Raw genomic sequence first — 20,174 nt, 5'->3', positions numbered from 1 at the left:
GTAGGAATTTTTCCATTTGGCAGATTGGCCCGGGCCACTTGGTTTTCACCTACCTCTTAGCGATTGCCACAACTTTGTAAGGTTTGGCGGTTAGGCATTGGCTCATTGATTTGTGGGGGAGGGGAGGTCGGCCATCGCCTGCCCCTCCATTGACCAAGGGTATTCTGCTGAAGGAATCTGGGGCCTGGATCCTGTCCGAAGTCCACTTGAGGGGCTAGGGCCATGCCAGGCCTCTGGGAACACCAAGGTGAGCTACAGGCGGGTTCCCCCGATGTAGCTTCCTCTTTTAGTGGTTTACCATTACTGACTTCCTGCAAAGGGGGCAGGAGTCCAATATAGTCCTTTGCCAATACCTAAGCCAATGCTGTAATCAATAAAGTTGTGGCCTAAATTTTTGCCCATTAACCTTAAACCAAAAATCTGTGTCAGTGTGAATTTTTATTCTAACGGGGGCTGGCTTGGGGGCCTTGACACACAATTGGTCTCGTCCACTCAGTCCACAAGAGCATGTGTTCCCATGCAGGGAAAGTCCCTAACTCACTGAGGATTTGAGACCTATCAGCTAGAATCACCTGGTTTAGCTGGCCAGTTAAAGCTGTTTCCTAGGGGGTGGCCACTGTTGCATGCTGATAGCTTCTAGGAGCCACACGTGGGAGCTGAGTACAGGGTGGAGATCAAAGGTGGACAAGCTACCCCAGAAGGAATGTGACGTTTCTCCCACCAGATGTACTACCCCTCTCCTAATACAGAGCCAGTGACACAAAAGACTTGGGTTCTTGTAGTTATCAAATGAGTCTCGCCAACTTGGGGAATGATCATCAATGCTGCTGCAGATTATCTCAGTGGCTGGGCTGGAATATAAGGGTTCAAGCAGTCCCTGAGGTACCCTCTACCTATGTTGTTCAGGGCTTTGTAAATTAAAACACTTGAACCTGACTTGGTAGTGGATGGGCAGCTGGTGCAGATGTTTCAACAATAGTCTCACGTGTTGTCAGCAAGATGCCCCTGATCAGCATTCTGCACCTGCTGGTGTTTATAAACCCAAGGGCAGCCTCACATAGACTGCATTGTAGTAATCCACTTTAAAGTAAAAGTATGACGAGATTAACAACAACAACAACACACACACACACACACACACAAACACACACACAATACTACACATCCATTTATAATGGAGGAGACCAAGGATTGCCACAGCCCATCATCAAGTCTATTGGGACAACAAAGAAAAATGAGGATATACTATAGCAACAGGAATGAGAGGATTATAAAGCTTAATTTGTTTCCAAAGTGGTTTCCAATCCTTTAATGAAAATTTCTGAAGAGATCCAAATGTTAATGTGTTTTAAGTGAAAATTGTATTCTACCCCAGGATAATTCAGCTTTTGCTTATTTGCAAAAGTACATGAAAGATGCAGCACATTCTGGTAATTTACTGAGGTACAGGATTATGGTAAATCTTGGCTCTCTCCTGCAGTGATGATTTTTAGTGCTGTTAGCAGCCAAATGACTGCCACCGAGTCCTAAGTTGGAAAATAAATAGGTTTGCTGAAGGGAAGGCATTTAATCCTGCATGTAGGTTATTAGATAAAGGGGGGAAAGAATTATTGAAAGGAGTTATAGAATGTTTGATGGGCTCTTATATCAATTAATTGGGAAGTCAACAATTTTGCACATTAATACAAGCAAACTGTAAATAATGTATATGTTTATTAATGAATGAGAAACCAATAAAGAGCTTGTAAATTAAATTTTCAGATGACCCTAAGATAACAGTCGCTAGCAACCAAACATAATACAATATGAATACTCATGCAAGAGAGAAAGAGGTATGTCAGAAAAAAGGACTTCAAGAAAGAAATTTCTTTCCCACCCATACTCAGCATAGCGCCCACCCTGCCCCACCCCCCATTTCTACTGAAAGGATCTTTGGAATTAAAACCAACAGTCCTGAACCAGACCATGCATCAATTACCTCTTTGCTCAAGTAACACCAAGTCCCAACATATTTCCCACCCTACATGACCCAGCACCTAAGTGGTAACTACAAAAAGGAGTTGTTGTGTGTGAGTGTGGGTGTGATTAATTAGGTTCATGCAGACCTGCTCTCATGTTTCTGGCTTGCAAGGCCCTATTGCTTGCCACTTATATTTCCATGATCAAGTTGGCTTTACACTGCACATGCTTTTACTGTTATACCACAGTGATGCTTGCACTCATTGTTCAGAGAGAAGTCAGACATAGCTTCTGGGCACATGCAGAGTTCCAGATGAACTTGAGCTTGCCTTTAGCAAATTTTGCACGTTAGTAGCTAAGAGTGTCGAACCACAACCAAGAAGTGCAATATTCAAGTCTCCCCTTGACCATGAGGCTCAGTGGGTGACCTTGGGCTCTCTCTTGGCCCAACCTACCTGTTTTTGAGGATAAGATGGGAAGTGAGAATCATGTCTTCCACCTTGAGTTCCTTAAAGGAGTGGCAGAATATACACGCAACAAACATATAAATAAAATTAGCAGGCTGGTGGGAGAGAAATTGTGTGTACTGGATGTTCTTCAAAGATAGGAAAACATACTTACCTGGGCTAGGTGATGGAAGATACCAAGGGCAGCTCATGTTCACGTAGGTGCCAGGCAGACCATCAGGCCAGCATGCATATTCATCAAATGTCCTGTTGCAGAACTTGCCTTCTACAGATAGAGAATATTTGGAGAGAAATTGGAAGAAAATGAAGAAGCAGCTTTATGAGGTTGCATTGCAAGAGTCCAGGTTGGGAGGATTTAATATTAGATAGGTACCCCCACCCCCCCAAAAAAAGATCTAAATCCATTATATGTGTCTTACACCAATCATCAGCCGCAATGCTTCTACAGCCCTGTTCAGCAACTAAGACTGAAGAGAAACCCAATCCAGAACCGAGTGTTGTAATAATGACAGCCCGTTCCCTAATAACACCCCACAACACATAGACACAAACATTGGGGGGGAAGGAGGTAGGGAAAATAACCATTCTATCTTTACAATTTACTTCTAGCTGCTAGACAGCTACAACTGTAAGTTAATAGCATGACTCAATACAGACTGCACAAACAATTCACAGCATTTGTTAGTGAAGTTCTTGCCATTCTGTTTATTAATTCAATATACTTCTATCCCCTTTATCTTCTATCTTGAAACTCATGGGGTTCCTAGGTGGTCTCCCATCCAGATACTGACCAGACCCAAATCTACTTAGCTTCAGCAAGGCAGCTGTGTCATGTGTCCTCAGCTCGTTTCTTGGGTCCTTGTCGCTTTCCTCATTGAATCCCTGGCATAAGGTGATTGTACTTCACCATCAGCTCCAATTCTACTTGCTAAATGGCTAAGTATGACCTCAGTGGTTCTTCACCTGTCTCAGCTGACCAGCGACTCGGTCTTGAATTGATAAGATTATCACTGTAGCCTATGGAAGAGGAGCAGCTGCCATTGAAGGTATTATCCTGGTACCAGATATCCTGCTTTGTCTGGTTTGCAACACATGTCTCTGGCATTGCATTTGCTAGTTCAATAACTCAACATACCTTATGTATTTTTCTCAATACAAATGATCTGCTGTCATGCTCTTAATTCCACACTATACACACTGACACATTGCTGAAATACTCACACAAAAGCCCACCAATCAGCATTATAGCTTATTCAACACGCTAAAGGCTCAGTTTCAGATTTATTAAACCATCAGCCTAGGAGTGTAGTGTTGGCTGCCTAGCAGAGCAAAGAGAGATTAATACCTTCTTACTATTATTGCTACCAGCGAGTGTCATTCTCTAATGTTACAGGGCAATTCTAAGAAGAAGCAATGGAAAAATCTAATGCTTTGTTATATATGGGGGGGGGGGGGTACAGATCGAGTCTTATCCATTCCAGTGGGTTGGGGCCAGAACATTTTAATGCTGCAGGCTTTCTTTTTCAAATTACTAGGAACCAAATGACCAGAAACCTGAACTTGTTACAGTAGGTTGTGTTTTCATTCAGTTGGTTGGTACAGGTTTTGATACTGTCATACAGTCAAAACAACCCAACATTTTGTGATATGTAAGTGATAAAGCAAGGGCATGATGAAAATAATTTGTAAAATAAAATTTAAAAAACATACAATCAATCTTGCATAATTTGAATCTTAGGCTGCCTCCTCCTGATATGGGCATACACACATTTAAAACAATCCAATACAGCCTTCTTCCATCTGCCTTATTTCATCAAGGATATTATAGTGGAACAGGTACATATTCAGCAAGAGTGTCCCAATCTGGAACCCTTTTCTGATAGACACCTGCCAAGTCCAGTTTTAGAAAGCCTGTTAATACATATTTGTTTTACCAAGTAATTTTAGCTGACTAAATTACTCCTACCACTATGATGCACTGACACTGTATACTTACAGTAATATATATGTTTAATATTTGAACATTTAAACTTTTAATGTAAGCTATCCTAAATGCCTTTAATTAATACAATACCAATATGTGTGTTTTTTAAAATATATATATATAATGTTGTCTTAAAACACAATAATTTCCCTTCTGAATGCAGATAGCAAAAAAGGGGGGACAGCTTACTGAACATTGTAATGTGAGGTAGGGGAATTCCTCCCTTGTACATGGACCAGCACACCCATAATAATTATGGCACACACTGCACTGGAGCACCAGCAGCAAAAGTTACAAGTACATGCCTAGGTGGAGCCACTCCACAATTAGTCTATCAAATATGGGACGGGGGGGGGGGATGCACTTGATGCCCACTATTGTTTTTGTTTCCGACTCCCTCCCACATCCCACACAATATCCCCTAATTTTAATCAGAGTATTGACCCATGTAGCTCAGTACTGTTCATTTAGACCAACAGTGAGTCTCCAAGGTTTCAGAAAGACATCTGTTCCACCACCAGCTGAAGATAACAGGGATGGAACCTTTTGTATGCAAAGCAAGCTCTACCACTAAGCTACAATCCTTCTCTTCTAGCTGGGTGAGGCTCACACTCTATAACTTAGCAAAATTCATTTCCTTCCATCGTTAGGAACTTGGCCCTTCAGGACACTGCAGACCAGGTTGCAGAAACTAATAGGAAAGGGGAGATGATGGAAAACACGTTATGGCCTATAAGAACTGTAGCAGTATGCAGTTAGGATGCTCTTTGGGAGTGCCATTTGTGCTGAGCAGCCTTACCTGCCATAAGAGGGGGTGTTTCATGGAGATACTCCAAACACTGGAGCCGATATTCTTCCCATTTCTGCTTCAGTGAAGGAAAGGAGAGCTGGGATCTCTGGAAGGAAAGAAAATAGCATCTCAGATATGTTGTTAACCAAATCCAATTATTTAGTGATGGGTTTCCTGGGACGCGGGTGGCGCTGTGGGTTAAACCACACAGTCTAGGACTTGCCAATCAGAAGGTCGGTGGTTAGAATCCCCGCGACGGGGTAAGCTCCCATTGCTCGGTCCTAGCTCCTGCCAACCTAGCAGTTTGAAAGCACGTCAAAGTGCAAGTAGATAAATAGGTACCGCTCCGGCAGAAAGGTAAACGGCGTTTCCATGCACTGCTCTGGTTTGCCAGAAGCGGCTTAGTCATGCTGGCCACATGACCCGGAAGCTGTACGCCGGCTCCCTCGGCCAATAAAGCGAGAAGAGCGCCGCAACCCCAGAGTTGGCCATGACTGGACCTAATGGTCAGGGGTCCCTTTACCTTTTCCTGTGTATTAATACATAGTAAACAACTTTACATCATGGGATCAAACTCCCCAAACGAGCAACAGCTCCCAAGCATTAAGAACTAGCATGTAAGGAGACCAACCAGGTGATAGGTATTCACTGAAATATTTTGCATTTTTGCTGTACAGTAAACTACAAGCCCCCTTTTCCTGCTTTTAGAATCAAGATGACACTGGCAACCACTTTAAGCCAATGCCCATACTGGCCTCCCTCATAACAATCCTCAATGCTTTGTTGCTTGACACATTATTTCTTGTTGACATCTGGCAGGATTTATGAGAATTATACATTGTTTTCATCACATAAGGCCTTCAATCTTCTGTAATAAATGAGCTGTCCTTTCAAAATCACACTCTAGCAAGATATGCTTTTTGTGAACCCACAACAATGCCAATACTAACCTGCCCCTCTGACAATGGCACCAGGGCCCTCATCCAAGTTCACTGGTTATCACTAGCCCCAGACGTTGAAGACAACCCCTTCCCCATTGCCAGGCTCCTGCCTACACAGACAGGCAGATACCCCAACACCCCTCCACGCGAAATTAGTGAAGGTGGAGAGGCCTCTGGCTGAGACACTGTGCAGGAGAAGCAGCTTATGCCTCAATGCTTGGGAATTTATTGGGTTATAACTCCATGAAAGGAGAAGCCTGAGTACAAACAGAAGCAAGCCACTGTGTTCATCCATGTACAGCAGTGGTTCCCAATTAGCTAATTACTAAGGACCCCCTATTTTTCAAAAGCCAAGCCATGGACCCCCTACTTTTGAAAATCTTGCTCACTCTGTGGTATTTACCTATGCAAAGCAATTTTTTGAAGAAAATGTGGGGTAGCCCCTAAAAAGATAATGGTTTTAAGTATACTATAAAAAAGACCATTGTCCATCACCAGACAGTAGGAAAAACTTGTCTCCATTTGCTCCACTACAGCTGAATTTAAAAAGCAATTGTGTCCCTAACTTGCAAGTGTTCTGTATGGAGAAGGCTTTTTACATGAGAGAGTATTCAAACATGCTATTCCTTACTTGTAATCTCAGTGGGTACATCTTAGCAAAACTTTGCAGCATATGGTTCTGCTAACCGGGGGACCTTGCACCTTCAAGACATAGGTGAAGGCTTGGTCAGGGCTTGATGAAGTATTGATGAAGAATGAGTAGAAAACAGCTGGAGTTTTGTAATGTTGATAAGAGGAGGAGGAAGAGGAGGAACCTTGAAGAAACCAATAAAATTCTTATTTGCATTGGCAATGAGGAAGGAGCAGGAAAGGGAGAAGGAGGCTCAAGAGGGACCTATACTATTGAAGGTGTGACTAGCCAGATTTGTGCCTAATCTCTATTTAACAGTCTCTAGTAACCCTGGTAGTAGTAGAGGAAACACAGGGTGACAGAACAAACCTTCTCAGTTAGACATTCCTAACATTAAGACACATTCCATGGACTACAGGTTTTTTTTGTCTTGCTCCTACCTCCCCATCCCCCTTTTTCCTTTTGTGTAATGACTTTTAAACTGTGAGCTTGAAGGCAGGGGTTGTCTTTTTAAATTTTAAATTATTGATATGTAAGCTTTTATATCTGAGGAGCAAGGTAAAGAAAATATAAATGTTTAAATAAGTTTGGTAGGTATGAACACATTTTGGCACATTTTGCTGCCTTCTCTTGTACCATCTAAAACAAACGTCCATAAAACTAAATTATGAACTTAAAAATTTACCATCCTTTAAATAACTAATGGCCCATCCAAACCATCTTCAGTAGTCTAGGCTGGATACTTAAGAAGAAGTCATAAAACCATCAGCAGGAACCTAATTTTGCAAAATCTTCCACAAAGCTGCTGAAATGTCTCTTGACCACAGTTGTTGATACAAGTCTATACCCGCAAGCAGAAGGATTAACAGCCCTTGTAGTTTTGTTTTAGCAGTTTGAATTGAAAGTTTGAGGAATACTCTGTCTGCATATCCATATTTTCCTTTTGGCAGGAAAGAGTGGGGAGGATATTTGGTGGAATAAAAATCTGACATTCTTTGTATATAATTACACACATTTGCGTTTGGTTCCAGACATTTGTATTCATATATAAACGTACACCAGGTCCCAAAATCTCAAAGACCTCCATGAAGGCTCAAGCATAATTCTCTAAATTTCATGCCAAAGTGCGTAACATACGCATTCATCTCTTGCTGCCCTCATTCTCTTCCAATACTGCTGTTCTTACTATCAAAACTTATATCAACCTTGTACTTAACTCTTTGTCTGGTAGCAATACATGAGCAGGGGGTGATCAGGATGGCAATGGAGGCACGGATTGCTCCATTCCTTGTTTGCATGATAGAACGTAATTTATTAGTACCCTTCTACAAGGTAGTACCTTTCCTTGTTGCCAGACTCTTAGCATTCTAGTAAATTATTTTTCAAGCTACTAAGGGAAGCTAGTTACAAGAGATTGTGATGGCCACCAACTTGTATGACTTTAAACAAGGATTAGGCAAGTTCATAGAGCAAAAGGCTATACTGTAAATGGCTACTAGTTATGATGGCTAGGTTCTACCACCACTGTCAAAAGCATTTCCAAGGCATACTGATCCATTTCCAAACCATACTGGTTCTGATCTTTCAAGCACTGAACACCTTGCTATGTGGCTAACTTGAGAACTGCCTCCTCCACTCCAAGCTTAATTATTTGATCTTTTTTGGATTCCCTGTTCTGCATTCACTACCAATATGTTATTATGATTTCTTTTGAGAGCATATTGAAAAGGAGGATGTGAATGTAATAAATAGGGACACGCATAGTTGGAATTTTAGGCATGAAGCCCAATCCTATGCACATTTACTCAAAAGCAAGACCCACCATATTCTACATAGTGGAGTATGCTAATAGAAGAAGAAGAAGAGTTTGGATTTGATATCCCGCCTTTCACTCCCCTTCAGGAGTCTCAAAGCGGCTAACATTCTCCTTTCCCTTCCTCCCCCACAACAAACACTCTGTGAGGTGAGTGGGGCTGAGAGACTTCACAGAAGTGTGACTGGCCCAAGGTCACCCAGCAGCTGCATGTGGAGGAGCGGAGATGCGAACCCGGTTCCCCAGATTAGGAGACTACCGCTCTTAACCACTACACCACACTGGCTCCCATAATAAAATGGAAGAATGCAATGATGCACTCAAGCTAGGACTTAAGGAATTAAGAACCATTAAAGCCAAATAATTTGAACATACTGTACTTTTTTTGCTGCGTGGTGTTATATTTTCCAACGCAAGTCAGAAGCAGAGGGGGAAGTCAGGAGAAAAAGCAGCAGTTATTTGAGACACCTAATGGAGAAAAGATGGGGGGGGGGCTGCCCTTCTGTGACAAACAAGCCAATGGCATTATAAACCATTATGTTCAATCACAAATATGCTCTCTGGGAATCATAAAAGGGAATGCAACCAACTTGCCTGCACACAACACACATGTTTATTAACTGCCTTTATTTGTGCAGTTTTTAATGGTAATTACAGCCTTTATCTTGTCGATGCAAAGCTCCCTGGTCTAAATCTAATCCTTGGCAGAATAGCTCCTGCTGGCACCTGTATTTCACCCACAGATCCAACTCAGGAATTAAAATTCAGTAAGTGTAGATTTATATACAAAATTTGTGTGCAGGCTTAGCTTGTCTAGGAATAAAGCACAGCCCTGCTACTCATTAAAGCACCCTGACATGGATGCAACTGCATGAAATCATTTTAGTGTCGGGATATATTTATTTATTTATTTATTTATTTTAATTTAAATGAATTGGTGAAAGTAGTCTTCTACCCAGGGTAGGTGTTTTTAATACCTACTATGGACTACTTGAATTGTGATACTCGAATTTTTATTTTTAAATCCAAATAATTTTCCCAGACACTTTAAAGTATTTTTTATATGCAGGGAACCACACTCAGAGCACTTTGATGTTACTCAAACATGCAGTACCACCATGAACACCACCTGTGGAAACAATGGCATGCAATCCCCTACTAATGTTTAAAAGTCTACCAGATTTCCATTAACTATTATACGAGCTAAAGCGGAAGTACTCATTTCAAATGTACATTGCAGAATGCAATTTTGAGCAACTATCTGCATAGCACTACTCATGCTAAATGAGTAACTCGTAGTAAGTAACCCGTTCTCCTCCCTTTTTTGCTCTCTCATTGGCATTATTGACATCTCATTAATTGAGACCCATTGCACAAAGTGATAAGCTTTGCTAGTTTTTCTCTTTCAAAATACAGTGCTACCTTTAAGAAATAAAATGAAAGCTTATTATCTCCTTAATTTATAAAAGGCAGTTTTAATTTTTTTGTACATTTTTTTCTTTAAAAATACTCCATACAGCAAGTCTGTCCACTTACTAACCAGAATCAGATACCATATTTGTAGCAGTTTTTATACACTATGACAAGGCGGATTTTGTAAAAGTTATTAGCAAACTGTAATAAGAAAATAATCAGACATGTTCTCTTGTAAGAATGTCTAATTTGTGGGATTTGATTTAAATAAAAACATCCTATTCCAGGAAGCCAGACAAATGAAACCCAAAGGGTCCATAATTTATTGGCTTAACCACATGTGCACTTCATATAATGCTTTCAGACACTATACAGATGTTAAAATCCAATGTTTAAACTTTTATATTGAAATATATAAAAGACAAAACATATAATAGACACTAAGCTCACTGTCAGCAAAACTATGGAAGGCCCTGAAAGATTTCTAATAAAGTGCAAACTATTTGCCTAATTTGCTGGCATTCGTTAAGCAGGTTAGATATTGTTAACTTATTTCAATGTAAATTGGGCTTTGAAAGGGATTATGAGTTTGTAGCCAATTAAGTGTGACTCATGGGTAGAGCCATTGAAATTAATGGGCATGGCTTAAGTCCACTGATTTCAGTGGATCTGTTCCAAGTATAACTTAAGTTGGATATAATTCTGTGTTTTATTCTGGTTTTTACTACTGCATGGTAGCCACCCTGTATCTCTGGAGAAATAAGCAGATTACAAAAAAATACAAATCAATCAAATCATTGCATGGAAGATTTTTTTTAAAAAATCTTGCTGCGCTAAGTACATACAAACATCATATTTTAAATACATTTGGCACTGGCAGAGATGTATAATCTGTTAACTCAACCATCTATGAAAGGCTGCTTCACTGGTTATAAAATTTATACAGGGGTAATACCTTGTAGTTTCCTGTCCTCTTCAAATGCAGTGATGGGATATATGCAACCTCAGCCTTCCGCATGCACTGTGGCTTGAAGATTTTGTATATCACATGGCAGGACAGAATTTCAAACAGAGATGTGCTCTCCCAAGCTCACATTCGCAGCATGTTCACACTCCTGTCTTAGCACTGTCTGCACTGGCTTCGTCATTTCCACAGAATGGAAGATGGCAGGATTCCCAAGGACGTGCTCTAAGGGGAACAGGCTTCCAACATCAGGCTTGTGGGCAGACCAACTGTGCGTTACAAAGATGTCTGCAAGCTGGCAACATCAACCACACTGTGTGGGAATCCCTTGCAGTGCCTGGAGACAGTCAGGTTGTGAATTCATAGCAGTGACCAGAGGAGGAATGACCACTGGGCGGAGTGAAGAGAGAAGAAACGCTATGCTGCAAGCAGCACTACTGGATACCTTCATGTGCAACAAAACATGTCTCTTCCATATTGATCTCTACAACCACAGCAGACACTGCAACCTTCCAACAGCTGGACTTCATCCCCCACCCCAAGTGCACTTCTCCATTGTCTCCCAAGACAGACGAATGCCAACAACAGCTCTCATCTCTGTTTGTTAGCCATGATGGTTGTGGCTAGTTGGAGTGCAACAACATCTGGAGGGGCAGAGGTTCCCCGTCTCTTCCACAGAGCATTGTGTACTTTGCAAACATCTAACAGATTTTAACACTCAGTTTCCTGTCATTCTCAGAGGGCATCTCAGTTTGTAACATTCCCATATAGGAGGGTTTCTTGGTGGATCTTATTCAGCAAGGTTTTCTGGAAGTCTTGAAGTGTTAAAGGCTCAACAGCTGTTGAGAGCCTAAACAAATGTTAGGTTAGAAGTTCTGTCTTCTGTTTATTCAATCCTTTTACTCAAACCAGTTTATGATGCTTTTAAACTGACTCAATTTGTGGATTTCCAAAAGGTTTGATGAGGGCTCAGAATGTGTCCTGACTGAAGGAAAAGTAAATGGGGTGGGTGGGGAATTCTAACCAGCCTGAAATATACAGCATCTGCTCATGTAAGCAGAAATGAGACCCAGTCACACTGGTTTCAGGCATCACAATGCTCCCTCGCGATACTGAATAACAGAAGATGTTTTGAATGTGTATTTCGCAAAGATGAGCAAATACAGCAAAATGAAACTATGCAAGCAAGAATAAAAGACGCTGTGTGAGTAGCAGTGGGATGCCATCACAATGCAATGCCATCAAATAGATGAGACAAGTACAAATTCGTTCAAATTGTGCATGGCACACACAACTAACTCATTTTGACAATATAATTAAGTGCAATTAATCTCTGGATAAATTACCCCACTCAACAAAGATCTGAAGCAAGCATCAAATGTACATTTCTTGACTGTAATAATCATTTGACTTTAGATGGCAGCCTGGGTGACAGCCACATGAAGCACACTTGGCTCATTTAAAAACTTTTTTTAAAAAACACACTGTTCCGTATTGAAGAATGGATTTTAAAATTTATTGATACATTGTATGCAGGGAGGTCCTCACAGATCGTGAAGCTGAGGCTCCAGTACTTTGGCCACCTCATGAGAAGAGAAGACTCCCTGGAAAAGACCCTGATGTTGGGAAAGATTGAGGGCACAAGGAGAAGGGGACGACAGAGGACGAGATGGTTGGACGGTGTTCTCGAAGCTACAAACATGAGTCTGACCAAACTGCGGGAGGCAGTGGAAGACAGGAGCGCCTGGCGTGCTCTGGTCCATGGGGTCACGAAGAGTCGGACACGACTAAACGACTAAACAACAACAACATGCAGGGAGGTCAAAGTAAGTTGCATGATTCTATGAATACCTTACCCATTCCCCAAGAAAGATGGAGAAGGGTTTGTTTCTTTTCCAGAGAGTTGCTTCTCCCCTGCTCCTAACACACGTAGAATCAAAGCAAGCCAGGAGGAAGCCAGAACCTGGTTTATTCTTCATTGCAAACCTGGGCTAATGGTTTGTTTCTCTCCAAACAAATCATGAGTAGAAACTAAAGTTTGTTCTTGGGTTACCATTCATGGTTTGTTTGGAGAAAAAGAACATAGGTTCTTTTAAACTATGTTTTAATACTGCGCACGCACACCAAGCCATAATCAAAGCAAGGTCCACAAATGTTTTGGTTGCTTTCTAAAATAAAGTCATCTCAGTGGAAACACTATGTGCTACTGAGCAAGTCAGACAACCATGTTCCCTAAAAAGCTTAGTGAGCTTTTGCAACCACCAAACAACAACTTTGGTGGTCTTAGGCATTCTGAAAGAATCCTTCATTAGAATACTTCCACAGTTTGGACCACTGAATGTATAAAAATAGTCAATGGAAAATCCATTAAGTGTCCTTATCTGTTTGAAAAACCTAGTTCCTGGAGCTCCATCTTGTGGTAAGAATGCAGAGATCCCTTACTCACACCCTGCAAAACACATAAAGAAAAGAAAGGAGCAGCAGGGAGATTACTTTAAGGCAAACAGAGCTCAGCCGGCAATGATAGAATAAAGAACTTCTTCAAGTTGCCAGTAACGATTTCTCCTAAATTTCAGAATTCAAAATACTGTACTGTCAACTCTTATTCTAATCATTAACTTGTGTAGTTTTTATTTCTGAAAGTGCTTCAAAGTTAGATGAAAACTGCAATCCTGGGGGAAAGTATCTACTTATTGGATGACTGGATTATGACATCATCATTCAGCTACGGGGTGTGTGTGGATATATACATATGTTAAGCTGGGTTTCCACTTCTTTTTTGATAGCTTTGCTACCACCTTACGATGATCAAGTTGCAGTCTTTAAGGTGGGAAGAAGATGGGGGCTCTATTGCTGAACTGGACTCACCCTGCATCTTTCTTGCCTTTATTGCTCAATTTGCTGTCAAGATTCAGGCCACGTAAAATATTGACTGGCCACAGCAGACCTTTTGAGAATGAGACAGTTGCAGGGCGTGTTATGGTTCTTGTTCCTCTAACCAACCCATTATTCAACTGAAAGCAGTTATGGAACCAATATTGAAATCTGAGCATTAAGGTTTCTCTCCATTGGGGTGTAATTTAAATCAAGCTGGTAGTAACTGAAACAAATTCGGGAAGGGCTCTTGCTCTCATGAGGTGACCAAGGAATCAGAAGAGCATCAAGTCATGCCACAAACCTTGACAGTAACCAGAACAGACCTATAAAACTATTAGTTCACAACCATTAACAGAAACACATTTAGCATCATGGAATGAGTCCTTAGTTGCCATTAAACAAGGATTGGAAGATCTCAAATTTCTCTAGCTGCTGCAGTTCAATTGGGAGCCACACAAGTCCAAAATTCAAGGGAAGAAGATCATCACCTTTCTACCCAGATAATGGAAAACAAGACACATTTGCTTCACATTGTAGTTGCTGGCACTCTATTAGATTTCAAAGAAAAGTGTTTTCTCAACCTTTATTTCAGAGTAGTTGGGAGATATTGTGGTGGCTAGACTTGTGGCTTGCAAAATATACTTACAAAAAAAGCATAGCCGCAGTTCCACCAGTCAGAGATGGGACCAGATTGTGGGGAAGGGGGGACAATTGGAAATAAAAGATTAAACTAGGAAAACAGGAAATTAGGAGGCTATACACTAGGGACATTAGCTATGCAAATCTTTCCCCCGTAGATTTAGCAAATTGCATCATATATAGAACACCAAACATAACAGCTAAAGTTGGGTGGATTTACCTTACGATTATTTTTGTTCCCATGCCTCAGCCTAGAGCTATGAGACACTTGGGGGCATTATTTTGCTTGCATCTCGTTTCCCCTCCCCACCTCCAGATTCTTCCAGAATTAGTGTGATTAGTTAATCTGTTGATGCACAGCTGTATTTCATGCCTCGGTTCTGTTTTGGAGTCGTGTTTCTTTTAGGATATTTCCTTTAACTGGATGAACCCAGGCACCAAATTAATATTCCCATACTCCCTTCTAATATTGAGCATTTGGCAGATCTCAGTTTGCGTGCGCATATAAATGTACAGGGAAGATGTGGCGGCGGTGTGATCAGACACCAAGGGGAATCGGGCCTGTGATGATGAGAGAGAATGGCAGTTTACTGACCTGCTCCAGCCAAATGTCCTGCTTCCTCCAAAAGAGGTTTATCATAGATTAACTCAACAGCCAACTCCAATAGAACTTATGTTGCTGTCACCAAAGGCGTTTGTTTCAACTTCAAGCCAGGGAGTGGGGTACGGAAAGAGAATGATGACACGCTTGGGCCAAGTGCTCACCAAGGGCACCAAGACACAACAGCAGAAGCTTCTGCATTGGGGACCTCTCAGTCAATGATGGTGGACCCTGTGGTGGCAGGGGTTACGAGAACCTGAGCTTGACATCTACCCAGGCTGTATTACTCACTATGTCAGGCACTCCGGAGCAAGAAGAGAATTTTAACCCACAAAGTATGAGCCTATTGATAGCTAACTTCTATAGGTTGTGATCAGAGGATAAATCCTGAGAGACTGACACAACATAACTCCAGCACTGTCCTATCTTGGTCGTCTCAGTCACTGAGGCAGCTATAGCAAGTGTCATTGTGCCCAAGTCAAGAGCAGTACTAAATCAGATCGTATGTATTTCTCTCCAAAACAGAGTTCTGAATATGCCTGCTTAGGTGCCCCTTCTCTCAGACTGACTGCATATGCATTCAGTGCAAGCCCATGTTCCTAAACAGATAAGGATTGTACAAGCAGAGAAAAAACTAATGTGATCCTGGAATTTGGCTACCTTTTCCAAGATATGCAATGATATTGCTAGCAAGCCACAGGTGTATCTGTATTTATACCCAGTCAGTACCATCAGCCCATCTAGCTTAGTACAGTCTGCACAGGCCAGCAGTAGCTCTACAGGATTTCAGACAGAGGACATTCCCAGTCTTAACTGGAGCTGTTGGGGATTGAACATGGGACCTTCTGCAATGAGGGAAAATCAAGTTCTGTGCTGTGAATAGTTGCTAGATCATTTCCTGTTATTAAGAAAATATTTTTAGTACATAGGATCAGAGGAGATGCAAAACACCTGAAGAATGCCATCCCCAACTTGCTATGCATGGGGTCATGAAGAGTCGGACACGACTAAACAACTAAACAACAACAACTCTGTGGCAGGAGTAGCTCAAACCTCCCAGGGAGTAGAATGAAGAAGGATCCATATTCCAGTTTCGTCAATAAAGAATTATCCACTTCTCTCCTGCAAAACTGGAGAAAGCAGCCACACATATCATACGCAGTCAGTCTGGACAGGGACTACAGAATTTCTCAGCTTTCTATACCTCTCTGTATATAGTTCAAATGACTGCTTTTTGACAAATAAGCTAGATTTTGAGCAGAAGAACAATGTCTAGCAGAAGTGTAACTTTAATGATCTTGTTCAAATAGTGAGAAATTTAAATAATTTGCCATGCATATGCAAAGGAGCTAGCCAGCTGGTAAACCAAGTTCACATTTAAATATGCATTGCTAACTGCTACATATGGATAATTCTAATTAAACCAAGAAGCACAGTTCTGTTCAGAATTTCTGATTCCCAAGATGAACACTGAAAAGTTGACATTTATTTCAACTATTTATTGCCCACTCTTCGTTCTAACAAGCCCAGAGCAGGGTACATAAAAGGAAGACCCAGTATGCACAACATAACACACATATATATCTTATGTGCAACAGCAAAAAGAACTGGAACAATAATGAGCAAATGGGCTACAGGTTGCTTGTGCTAAAAATAAACATAATTTGTTACGGTATCTATCGATAAATCGATACTATTTTCAGTAACCATTCTTAGCAATTCCAGAAGACTGGGGGTTTTTTGGGTAACTTATACCAGCCTTCATTCACAAGGATTAGGAGGAAAAAATGTTGAATCTTAAAACTAATATTAGAGGTTAGGTGTCAACTAAGGGATTGGCTCCATAAGGGACCTGCAACTAATTAGAAACACTGATTTTCCCCCTTGATATCCAAGAGGAAATGGAAAAATGCCGTATTGTGAACTACTGAAATCTCAAGATCTAGATTTTGTAACAAGAGATGTTTACATTTCCTTGGGCTATATGTATGAAAGTTTATCCCTTTCTACAATTATTGTTGTACAAAGCCTGAACTGAACCCACAACAAATATAGGTTATACTTTGTTAAAGTGTGTCAGTCAAGTGTAGCTGGTAAACTTGCAACCTGGGGATTCATAAGGCTGGCACTATAAATGGATAACCTCTGCAAAATCTAAAATTCCTGGCAGATTATTCCAAACAAATATTTTATTTTGAGAAGGTGACATTTCAGTTGCTCTTGTTCAGTACAGATGTTTTAGCAGCATCTTTTAAAAATGTATTTGCAGACGTATTTCTGGTTATGCTAACCATGCAGCAGGTACCCAGAGAGCTAAACTTCACCCAGGACTTTAAAGGATTCCATAAAAGCAAACTGATAAGAGGTCGCAATGCCACCCACTTCATATTTCCTGCCCACACACCTTCTTTGATCCTTTTTAGCCAGCAGCAACAATAGCTTAGTGCAGTTCAGAGAATGTCATTGTTTCAGTACAATGCCAGAGAGCCCAGAAGATTTGCATGTCTGTTGAAGGAGAAAGTGTACCTTTACATTCCACATGTGGAAAGGATCTTTGAGAAGGAGGGAATATATTGCACACTTTGCTCTGGGCATCCCCCAATAGGTTATCTCCTCTTAGGCTTTGGCAAGTGAGAAACATGTTTAAAAACTGGACAGGCGCCAATTTGGAAGTTCAATACTTCTTTTATTTTTACAGCACCATGAATGTGCAATGAAGAGGAGGACAGAGGAGAGGCCCCTGCCTTGCCGAGCTTACAATGTAAAAAAATGGCACAGAGAAAACAAAGGAAGAGGAGGAACGTGGAGGAAGGGAGAAATGGGAAAATGAGTTATCAGTTATACATGACTCTTTTATATACGCACACACTTAGGGCTTGGTTGCAGAGTTAGTTGCCCTCCAAGTGTCCCTATTTTCCAGGGACAGTCCTGGATTTACAGAAGCCATCCCAGTTTCTGATTTGGAATTTACTGCTTTTCCTTAGAACATTCCTATTTTCACCAGAGAAATGTTGGAGGGTATGGAGTTATGTGGCCCCTGAGCCAAGGAGATAAGTAACTATACAAGTTACAAGTTTCTTTAGAAGACATCTGAAGACAGCCCTGTATAGGGAAGTTTTTAAACGTTTAATGTTTTATTATGTTTTTACATATGTTGGAAGCTGCCCAGAGTGGATGGCAACCCAGTCAATATGAAGAAATGTTGGAGGGTATGGCAATAGCGCCCCTTCATGGATCACTGCCTTGTCATGGTGAAGAGGCTTGAATAACTCAGAGAAGCTATGAGCTATGCCGTGCAGGGCCACCCAAGATGGACAGGTCATAGTGGAGAGTTTTGACCAAACGTGATCCACCTAGAGCAGGAACCGGCAAGCCACTCCAGTATACCTGCCAAGAAAACTCCATGGACAAAGACAACAGGCATATAAAAGTTATGACGCTAGCAAATGAGCCCCTCAGGTCGGAAGGCGTCCAACATGCTACTGAGGAAGAGCGGAGTACAAGTAGATTCAGAGCTGATGAAGCGGCTGGGCCAAAGCTCAGTTGCGGATATGCCTGGAAGCGAAAGGAAAGTCCAATGCTGTAAAGAAAAATATTGCATAGGAACCTGGAATGTAAGAACCATGAACATGGGTAAGTTGGAGGTGGTAAAAAATGAGATGGCAAGAATAAATATTGACATCCTGGTCATCAGTGAACTAAAATGGACGGGAAAGGGCGAATTCAGTTCGGACGACCATCATATCTACTACTGTGGGCAAGAATCCCGTAAAAGAAATGGAGTGGCCCTCATAGTCAACAAAAGAGTGGGAAAAGCTGTACTGGGATGCAATCTCAAAAATGATAGAACGATCTCGATACGAATCCAAGGCAGACCTTTTAACATCACAGTAATCCAAGTTTATGCACCAACCACTGGTGCTGAAGAAACTGAAATTGACCAATTCTATGAAGACTTACAACACCTTATAGAAATGACACCAAGGAAGGATGTTCTTCTCATTATAGGTGATTGGAATGCTAAAGTAGGGATTCAAGAGATAAAAGGAACAACTGGCAAGTTTGGTCTTGGAGTTCAAAACGAAGCAGGGCAAAGGCTAATAGAGTTCTGCCAAGAGAACAAGCCGGTCATCACAAACACTCTTTTCCAACAACACAAGAGACGACTCTACACATGGACATCACCAGATGGGCAGCATCGAAATCAGATTGATTATATTCTCTGCAGCCAAAGATGGAGCAGCTCTATACAGTCAGCAAAAACAAGACCTGGAGCTGACTGTGGCTCAGATCATCAGCTTCTTATAGCAAAATTCAAGCTTAAACTGAAGAAAGTAGGAAAAACCACTGGGCCGGTAAGATACAATCTAAGTCAAATCCCTTATGAATACACAGTGGAAGTGGGGAACAGGTTTAAGGATTTAGATTTGGTGGACAGAGTGCCTGAAGAACTATGGATGGAGGCTCGTAACATTATACAGGAGGCAGCAACTAAACCCATCCTAATGAAAAGGAAATGCAAGAAAGCAAAGTGGTTGTCCAACGAGGCCTTACAAATAGCAGGGGAGAGAAGGCAAGCAAAATGTGAAGGAGGAAGTGAAAGATACAGGAAATTGAATGCAGATTTCCAAAAAATAGCAAGGAGAGACAAGAAGGCCTTCTTAAACGAGCAATGCAAAGAAATAGAGGAAAACAACAGAATGGGAAAAACCAGAGATCTGTTCAAGAAAATTGGAGATATGAAAGGAACATTTCATACAAAGATTACCATAATAAAAGACAAAAGTGGAAAGGACCTAACAGAAGCAGAAGACATCAAGAAGAGGTGGCAAGAATACACAGAGGAACAATACCAGAAAGAAATGGATGTTTCGTATACCCCAGGTAGTGTGGTTGCCGACCTTGAGCCAGACATCCTGGAGAGTGAAGTCAAATGGGCCTTAGAAAGCACTGCTAATAACAAGGCCAGTGGAAGTGATGATATTCCAGCTGAACTATTTAAAATTTTAAAAGATGATGCTGTTAAGGTGCTACACTCAATATGCCAGCAAGTTTGGAAAACTCAGCAGTGGCCAGAGGATTGGAGAAGATCAGT

The 20,174-nt window shown here is 41.3% G+C and overlaps 1 protein-coding gene across 1 annotated transcript in view; it reads right to left on the bottom strand.

Moving 5' to 3' along the window:
• Window positions 1-20,174, bottom strand: part of GLP1R (glucagon like peptide 1 receptor) — a 97,493-nt gene that overhangs the window by 51,233 nt on the left and 26,086 nt on the right. The window contains exons 2-3 of the mRNA XM_083732580.1: window positions 5,210-5,306; window positions 2,581-2,691 (exon numbers count right to left, since the gene is read on the bottom strand). Of these exons, the coding sequence (XP_083588706.1) occupies window positions 2,581-2,691; window positions 5,210-5,306 (208 nt within the window). The remainder of the gene's footprint in view (window positions 1-2,580; window positions 2,692-5,209; window positions 5,307-20,174) is intronic.

The sequence above is a fragment of the Podarcis gaigeae genome, assembly GCF_964106915.1.
Source record: "Podarcis gaigeae genome assembly, chromosome: 3".
Classification (NCBI taxonomy): domain Eukaryota; kingdom Metazoa; phylum Chordata; class Lepidosauria; order Squamata; family Lacertidae; genus Podarcis; species Podarcis gaigeae.
The sequence above is the reverse complement of the archived record's forward strand: the minus strand, read 5'-3'. Positions and strand labels throughout refer to the sequence as shown.